Genomic DNA, 9,868 nt, shown 5'->3' with positions numbered 1-9,868 from the left:
CTGGTGAGTGTTTACTGTTCTCCGAACTCCTTCCTCCTGATTGTACATTTTTCAGCTCTCCCCGGTCCACCAGCAGAGGTGGAGGGCTAGCCTCGGTGTTTAAATCCACCTTCCAGTGCCGACTGTCACAGCCTGTAGCTAGCTATTCTAGCTTTGAGCTGCAGTCATTTGTACTGAATCTGCCGTCCCCTGTGTTCTGTGTCATTTATCGTTGGCCCAAATTCAACAGGGACTTTATAAATGACTTTGCTGATTTCCTCTCCGGGATTACGGTGAATTATGACCACATTTTAATTTGCGGTGATTTTAATGTTCAGGTTTGCTGCCAATCGCAACCTCTTTTCCGGGACTTTCTGAATCTCATTGACAAATTTTATTTTACGCAGTCTGTTACTGGCCCGACGCACGAAAAAACACTGTAGATCTTGTGCTATCGTTTGGGTTATCTGTTTCTATAAACGACATATGTGCTGTCGGTTTCTCTGACCATTTACCCGTGGTGTTTACCATAACAACCCCAAGCTCAGGAAGTATCTCTCATGTCCCTGCACACCACTCGCACACGATCTTTGACTGCTATACAGTTTTCTGGTGCTTTTAATGGTTCCCCAATCTGTGCTTTGGATGCAAACTGTGCTTTTAATGTTGATGATATTATTTTTATGTTTGACTCGACCTGTACTGACATTTTAGACCTCGCTGCACCTTTCAGGTCCAAACGCAGCAAAGCTTTTCTAACACCGTGGCTTAACGACTCCACGCGCACTCTCAGGCGTGCATGTAGGCGCGCGGAGAGAAAGTGGAGAAAGGACAGGCTCCGTGTCTCCCTTGAAATCCTACAGGACTCTCTGTCTAATTATCAAAGAGCTGTCAAAACAGCAGAAACACAGTACCTACATTTCTACCCTGGTCTCTAATAACAGCCACAAACCCCAGGTTCTTATTAATGTCCTCAATTCTCTCATCAACCCCCGTGATGTATCCCCTGTTGTGCCATCGCCTGCTCTCTGTGAAAGTTTCTTAAACCTTTTCATGGACAACATTTCTGCTCTTAGATTAGCTTACTTTATTTGTGTATTTGAAAAATAGGGCAACAACACTCAAATGTATACAATCAAAGTCGATTATGCATACATTAAAATAGTTATGTGCCTGTAGATGGTTCGGAGAAACAATGGGCCCTCCACTAGAGGGGCTATTTATTTATTTCGGTCATGGGCAATTAAAACATTTCATAAAATAAAACAAAAAAAGTACAAACAAAGCAGCACAAGGCTGTTACACCGAAAAGGTGTAGGCAGTAGCGGAGCGTACACCGGGGCAGAGGGTGCGCCCGCCCTGGGCCCACTCGTCAGGGGGGCCCATCAAAAAAAAATTTTTTTTTTTTTTTGCAGGCCAGGCCAGGCCAGGCCAGGCCACCGGGCCCGGCTGGCAACCTGTGTTTTTCTTTTTCTTCTTCAGAACAAGCTTGTCTGTAAAGTGGCTTCACTGTAGGCTTTCTTGGACATAATATTACTTGGCTCAAATTGACAAATTGTGTTTTCGGATATAGGGGCTATCAGCTATTTTATAGTTGTGACTTAAAATGACTATTTAATTAAGTCAGTGGAGTGAGTGTGAGAGGAATTCAATCAATAGACAATAACATTGGTGTGTTTAAAATTAGATATTCCACTAAATATGGCTAAAACCGATTCAAACATGCAAAAAAGGCAAATTCTTCTTAGCAGCCTGGCCTGGCCTTTCAAAAAAAAACAAAAAACAAAAAAAAAAAAGATTGATGGGGCCCCCCTAAGAGCTTCGCCCCCTCTGGGCTGATAGGGTCGCTCCACCCCTGGGTGTAGGCTGAAGCTATAGCTTATAGCGCCTACCCTTCTTACTTAAACAAGCTATACAAACAGAAAAATTATTATCGAATAATCAATTATAAATTACAAAATTGATAATTACACTGCATATACATTGCATTACCCGCATATACATATATACACATATATATATATACCGTATATATATATAAGCAATATAGCATGAGAGCCAGTGTGTTGTGGCAAATATATCCCGCTGCTCAGCTGTTATCCCACGAGGCCGCAGGCAGAGTGGGATAACAGCTGAGCAGCGGGATATATGCCACAACACACGCTGCTCGAGTGCTATATTGCTTTTATAAAACGGTTTCCAAGTATGATAATATAATAATACTAATAATACTATAAGTCCGACTGGCATGTCATTCTGATAGAGTCAGTTGAAACACTACTGTAAGGTGGGACCGCAAGAACTGCGGGTGATTTGATTGGATCGTTCTGGAGACTGAAGTTGACATTGGCCAATCCTGGCGCTTGCTGAGAAGCTGAGAGCTTTCTGGAAAGCCCGACACGCAGCTCGAGCGCAGCGCTGCATTCTCAGCGCTTGCTGAGAAGCTGAGAGCTTTTCTGCAAAGCCCGACACCAACTAACGTTACGGGGTTAAATGCGGGGTTAACAGCCTTTTTTTTGCAAAGAAGACATTAGCCCGCGTCTATTCTTGTACAAAACATAATTTTCTGCGAAGTATTAGTAAAGTTATAAGCGAAGATCGATTCACAAGGATCTGACAGCTGTCTCCGCCATTTGTTTTTTCTACATTGTCATTTGAGGTAACCAAAGCCTTTTAGTAAGAGAGTTGCCAGAGAGTAAATATATATACCGGTATATATATTTATAAAACGGCTCTCTCAAATCAAGCAATCTGATTGGTTCACAGCCATGGTATAAATACCGTATACCACTCTCATAACCCATGGCCATTGATTATTATTTGAAGAGCCATGACGCATGATGGCGCAACTCTCTTACTAAAAGGCTTTGGTTACCTCAAATGACAATGTAGAAAAAACTAAATGGCGGAGACAGCTGTCAGATCCTTGTGAATCGATCTTCGCTTATAACTTTACTAATACTTCGCAGAAAATTATGTTTTGTACAAGAATAGACGCGGGCTAATGTCTTCTTTGCAAAAAAAAGGCTGTTAACCCCGCATTTCTAAATAAGACGTAACGTTAGTTGGTGTCGGGCTTTGCAGAAAGCTTTCAGCTTCTCAGCAAGCGCCAGGATTGGCCAATGTCAACTTCAGTCTCCAGAACGATCCAATCAAATCACCCACACGTCTATCTTCTTGCTAGAGGTCCCGCCTTACAGTAGTGTTTCAACTGACTCTATCAGAATGCCATGCCAGTCGGACTTATAGTATTATTATTAGGGGTTCAAGCCCTGAAGGGGCTGAAACCCTATTGTTTTTCTGCCGGTTTATTATTCTTGTTGTCGTTGTTGTTGTTTTCCATCTGCCCCAACGCAAATTCCCGTGAGTTGGTAAATGGTAGAGACCTGACATTTGGCCCAATGACAGATATTGTTGGCAGGTAGCTGCTCAAGAAAGATTTTTCGAATCAGCCTGAAGGTGGCGCTATAATCGACGGTTTTACGTTAAAGGCAATAACTTCCACGCCGTTGGTCCGATTTTCAAACTTTTTTTTCCCAGATGTTCAGATGAACCTGCTCTACAAGTTTGCCATTAGGACCCTCAATGTCCGCCTGGAAAGTTTTTGAGATATTTGGAAAAGTTTGGAAAACACATTTTTTGCATCTCCTCCTAGACCGTTGGACCGATTTGCACCAGCATCGCCAGGAAGCATCTTTGGAGCAAGCTCTACAACCGTGCTTTTTGCATTTTTGAAAATCTACTTTAGTTTCGGAGATATTGATCGTTAAAGTTGAGAGAGGGCGTGGCCTCACAGCTAATTGTCATAACTTCATGACCGATTAAGGAATCTTCACGAAACTTGCAGGAGGTCTTCGGAGACCATCCTAGACCATGTGTGTCAAATTTTGTGCAATTCGACCAAAAGGGGCGCCATAAACGCCAGAAATGGGCGTGGCTTAACATAAAAAAGGCTGTAACTCCACACCTGTTTGTCCAATGATCGCGAAACTTGTCAGATATATCAAGGAGGATGTCCTAGTCAGAATCAGAAGCTTTGTCATCTGCGCAAGGCTTGAACCCCGCCCATCGCCGCTTGCGGCTATATTTATTATTATATTATCATACTTGGAAACCGTTTTATAAAAGCTCGAGCTGCGTGTGTTGTGGCATATCCCGCTGCTCAGCAGTTATCCCACTCGGCCTGCGGCCTCGTGGGATAACAGCTGATCAGCGGGATATATATGCCACAACACACTGGCTCTCATGCTATATTGCTTATAATCATTATTATAATCACAATAATCACTTTAATAATTATATTTCATTACAATATACAATACAATACAATATATACAATATACAACTGTCCAGAAGTTAATATACACACCATACACAGATTATATATAACTCAATATTGTTACTGTAACTCTTCCTCCCTATACCTCATGCATTTTTTATATTTCTTTTTGAACTGGATCATATTTGAACATTGCTGTAGCTCCACATTTATACTGTTCCATAACTTAACTCCACATACTGAGATACATAATGATTTTAATGTCGTCCGAGCTCCTTGGGTTTTTCAATTTAACTCCCTCCTGAGGTAATAACCCCCCTCTCTATCAGAGAACATCGCCTGGATATTTCCAGGGAGTTGATTATTCCTAGCTTTATACATTATAATCGCAGTTTTATATTCTATAATTTCCATGAATTTTAAAAGATTTGAACCTAGAAAAAGTATGTTAGTATGATCACGATATCCAGCATAGTTTATTATCCTTATAGCTCTTTTTTGAAGTATGGTTATTGCATGAAGTGAAGTTTTATAGGTATTTCCCCAAATCTCTGAGCAATAATTTAAGTATGGTAAGACCAGGGAACAGTAGAGCATGCGGAGTGATTTCAAGTCTAAAACCTGCTTTGCTTTGCTCAAAACTGAAATACTTCTAGATAGTTTACTATCTAACTAGGTTGGCCAACAGCCACTTGTTGACTGCTCTTTTGAAGAAGTTATTCAAAAGACATATTAGAGGATGAGCTAAATAATGTCGATTGGGAGCCCCTTCTATCCTGCAAGGACGTACTGTAGATGTGGCCTGGTGCATGTTTAAATGTGTATTTCAAAAAGTAATCAACTTGGTAGCTCCTTCTAAGGTAATTAGAATGAAACAAAATACTGAACCCTGGATGAATCAAGACATTCTTATTTTAATTCATCAAAGGGATAAAGTATTTAGAGAGTACAACAGAAGTATTCTATTTTTATTCATACAAGACCCTGAGAAATGAAGTAAGGCTAAACATAGAGCTTGCTAAGGAGTCTTTTTTGCAGGATAAACTTATTGAGAATAAGAACGACCCCAAAAAGCTCTGGCAGTCTCTTAATCAATTAGGCGCCTGTAACAAATTAAAAACCAAAGCTAATAGCATTAGCTTGGAGATTAACGGTAAGATTAGTTCTGATAAAGCACAGGTAGCCCAAAGTTTTAATTCTTTCTTTACCTCTATTGCTGCGCGATTAGTGGATAAACTGCCTGCCCACTCTGGAAAGTATGATGAGGATCATGCAGACTCATACTATGCTTCCAAAGGCATTCAGTCTAATTCAGCCTTTCTTCTGTCTCTATAGACATGGTCCAAAGAGAAGTGTCTGAACTTAAACAGACTAAAGCTACTGGTTTAGACTGCATCCCAGCTAGATTCTTAAAGGATGCTGCAGCAGTTATATCTCCATACGTTACACACATCATCAATCTGTCCATTGAGCAAGGCAGGGTTAATGCCAGAGAGTTCAGGAAACGGACAACCCAGGATATGAGCTGTTCCTGAAGCGAGATGTCCTCCACTTAAAAGACTGGAGTCTCCTACCAGAGGACAACGGTTTCAAATAAAGAGCAAGCAGGGTGAGAGTGGTCGGCGATCACCTTCTGCATCTTGCGTTTGATACGTGTGGTATATATGGAGGACACAGAGGGAAGGTTGCGGGGCCAGTGATGTTTGACGCTGTGTGAACCTACTGCAACTAGACGTCTACTAAACTTTAACTTTTAAACCTTCAATAGCCTTAATCTAGACTAGACGTCTAGAGACAAATATATGTTGAATAGTCGTTTTATAAAACATATTTTAGACGTGAATAAATGGGAACTGATGCATTTTATCCAAAAAAGTTTCCCAGCAGCCCAATTTCTGGGTTGACTTTGGACCGTCATTTGAGTTTTCTGCGTCCGGAAGAGGGGCATGATTCCCTTTCTGTTTTCTGCGCTGGACAGCAACACCCACAGAAGTAATCGCTGCAACCAGTACCACCAGTCCTACCACCACCAGTCCTCCAACAAATCCATGCCTGGCACGTGCAGCCCCGTCAGCATCCGAGGTACCTGAAAAGCAGAAAACAGATGTGTCAGGTAAATAAATGACCAGCCAGGAGAAGAAGCTCCATTTCCTCATAATCAAACTCAAAACTTTAAAGCAACTTTCTCCATCCACTCACATCACCTGGTCTCTGCTTCAGTTTCAGGAAACCATTTATAGAACTACAGAGGCTTTGAAGTCACACCAACCAGCTGTGATAAATCAGATCAGCAACACCTCATTTTGTAGTAGGCTCTGACCAGGCCCCCTTTTAGGGGGGAACTCGCAATAGGAATAAACTGTACAAGAAGCCGAAAACACTTTAAACAAACTATTTAAATTAATATCGATATGCTGAAGAGTTGCTGTGTTGTTGGTTTCACTAACAATAAATAAAACACACCTGGATCTCTGACATTACTGTACTTTACTTTGCTTTGCATTTCATTGTCTCAGTACTTGTACTCTGTGCAATGACAATAAAGTTGAATCGAATCGAATCAAAATATTATATAGTTTAGATAACATAATTTACAGTTCAAATATTCATACACTCCAATAGAGGGGTAAGTGGTGGCCAGATGATTTACCCCGACCTAGAACCAACTATATGAAAAAAGCTCTCTCTCTCTCTCTCTCTCTCTCTCTCTCTCTCTCTCTCTCTCAAGTCTTGAAAAGACTTGAAAGGTGCTTGAGGAATAATAAAAAGGGGGCAAAGAGAAGCATACTGGATGTATGAACTAAATACACGTTCTCCTAATGGTTTAAATATGGATTATGACCTAAGGCCGTTTCTTTGAAAGCAGACTGTTTTTATTGTGTGCAAATAAATGAAACATGAAAACAATACAAAACATTTGTAAACAGCCTCTCAGAGCCAGTCATGACTCTGCTATTTCACATGCCCCCAGGTTTTATTGGGTGGAAGAAATATATGTCTCCCTTGACTATTCGACTACCTTTTTGGAGTCGACGATGACTATTAACACATTCACTGCCAGCCGTTTTTTTTTTACTGTAGGTAGGTTCTGCCAGAGGTTTTTTTTGAGGATTCTGGCTCATCTTTCAAGACCCGAGGATTCTTTTCTGCTAAGATTTTGTGAACACACAATATCTCAAAAGAACTAATAGAATGTGTGCTTTCTCTGTCTAAAAGAGTTAGTTTGTAGAGTTAGTAGTTATGTAAGCATTAGCAGTTGAATACAGCATGGTTTCAGCGTCAGAAAAATTATTCTGAGATAAACGGCTTTTTGTGAAATTCGATAGAACAGTCACTTTAACCATTCATTTTTGGCATCAGTAAGACGTCAGACATCTAAACGATAGTTTTGAACAGTAATTTCCTCCATAACAGCAGGAAACCCCCCTCTGCTTCCAACTCCTCCCTCCGTGGGCGTTCTCCTCCGCCCTCCTTGGCTCTGCAGCGGGTCTGTGACAAACGAGTTGCTGCAGCCTGGCTGCTGCCTGGCAGTCTGGATGGGGCTCGCTGGATGGGTTTCGCTCGTTTCTTGGCGGTCCGGTTGAGAGCTCTGATGAAGCTCTTGCGATTCTGGGCTTATTTATGGTGCGTGTTTCAAAGTGTGCATCCAATCTATTCTTGGAACCCCCCACCGTTGCCACCGCTGTGCATCAGCGCGAAAGTGAAAGCGTTTTCGCCATCAATTTTACAGTATGAGAACGGCTTCCTCGCGCTTTTCCCTCCAGTTTTGGGTCGCCTCTTTCTACTGTGGAGAGACATGTCGCCACTCAGTGGGTCGGTAAAATAGATTATACACATTCAATACCTCCAATTCTGGTATAGGAGACGTAAAAGGGTTAGATCAACGTCCCACCGTCAAAAAAAAAAATCGATTTTTTTTTTTGACGTAAAAACACGTCATTGGCAGTAAACGGTTGGATTTTGTTTGACGTAAAAACACGTCATTGGCAGTGAACGTGTTAAAATGCAGTAGCCATTAATGCCCTATGTGTCTAGTGCAGGGGTGGGCAACTGGCGTCGCATGCGGACCCCGACCTCACTCAGTGTGGCCCCTAGCTGGGTCAATTTACTTTCTTTTTTTTTTGTACAAGGTGGACGTTTTTGGTTAGGTTATGTTAGACCACCAAAATCCACGTTTTCATTTTACTGTACAACCCAGAACATGGCTCTAATGGCATTAGCATTGTCCATCCACATACTGTTTAATGTTACCATTTGAGCTAACGCTATTGTAACAAACTATATTCAGGATGAACGTTGCACATGCAATGTGCAATGCAATGCATTACTAATCTGATTAATATCACATATTTTGGTGATGTACCCCATCAACAAGGCTGTTTTAAAGCTAGAGCAAAGTTTCTGGTGTCATCTGAATGGAAGAATTACTAAATTTGAATATGAAAAATATAAATGATGGTATAATAAACTTTGATTACCAGTCATTTTAATCAAATTAGTAACTAATTGGGAGTGATGGTATTACAGTCGGCTACTGGTGGAAGTGCATGGTCACAATCTGGCCCTCTGAGGATTTTTTTGTGTGGCCCTCACTATCATCAAAGTTGCCCATCCCTGGTCTAGTGCCTCTTCAGACCTGGTCACCTTCCTGTTCATCTGAACTCACCTGGTTCTACAACTGTGAGGTTGATGATGCAGCTGGGCTTAGTCTTAAGGTTGGCTCTCTTTCTGCGTCTTGCATCTGTTAAGACGCGACACTCATAAATTCCAGAGTCGTGTCTGTTCACGTTCCTCAGAACTACAGACAGGATTCCATACTTCATCTCTTTGTCCAGCAGCGCCACCCGGTGCATAAAAGACAGATTCTGGTGGGCTGGATCTGACTGTTCGTCTCGGTAAAAGAAGACATATGCTGGTGGCTTCAGGTCTCGTCTGGTCCACTCTAATATAATGATGGAGACATTGTTGGGATCCTGACACTCCAGAATGGCATCCTCTCCTGGGCGTGCTGTCAGGCTCTGCAGGACTAAAGTGCAATGGAAATAAACAATTTATTTAGTCATCTGTTGTTTGCCTAATATTATGTAATGATTGGTGGTCGTGATTGTGAACGTGAACGGAGCCCTGTCTTAGAAGGGAAAGGCTATGGGGGTTTAGAATAGGGATTTTAGTTAATAAATGCCTATGGTGGGTAGGCCTACATACGCGCATGCATGTAGGCTACCCACACACACCCATCTAGGCTACATGTAAAGTAAAGCTCACCGTCGGAGTGAGATGCAAGGAGGAATTGGTGCTGCAGAGCATGCAGGAGGATCAACTGAAACGCAGCGATGGTTGCCATGGTAGCCATGTGCAGTTGCTGTACGGACCCGCTGCTCTGCAATTCAGTTGGTTATGAAATCGTTGTGCTGGGTACAGAGTGTTATTTGGTGTTGGAGATTCGAGCTGTCAAGCTGCCAAGAGCGTAGGCGTGGTTGTCCTGCCTCTATCAGCCTCTCCTCTCACGTGTCGACGCACGTGTTTTCACGTGTTGTTGACGCATTTATTTCGAATCGCGCATAGGTTGCGTTATTTCGAATCGCACATAGGTTACGCAAAAACCACGCC

General features: G+C 42.0%; 1 protein-coding gene across 1 annotated transcript; it reads right to left on the bottom strand.

Moving 5' to 3' along the window:
• Window positions 1-1,136: 1,136 nt before the first annotated feature.
• Window positions 1,137-9,646, bottom strand: LOC310779318 (uncharacterized protein). Its single transcript, XM_083639854.1, has 3 exons — window positions 9,524-9,646; window positions 8,925-9,284; window positions 1,137-6,344 (listed from the first exon to the last, which is right to left on the bottom strand). Exons 1-3 carry the CDS (start codon window positions 9,609-9,611, stop codon window positions 6,091-6,093), a joined length of 702 nt encoding a protein of 233 aa, XP_083495980.1. The 5' UTR covers window positions 9,612-9,646; the 3' UTR covers window positions 1,137-6,090.
• Between the last annotated feature and the right edge of the window lie 222 nt (window positions 9,647-9,868).

The sequence above is a fragment of the Poromitra crassiceps genome (genome assembly GCF_964638095.1).
Source record: "Poromitra crassiceps genome assembly, chromosome: 7".
NCBI classification, from domain to species: domain Eukaryota; kingdom Metazoa; phylum Chordata; class Actinopteri; order Beryciformes; family Melamphaidae; genus Poromitra; species Poromitra crassiceps.
This window is presented reverse-complemented; position numbering and strand designations above follow the sequence as displayed.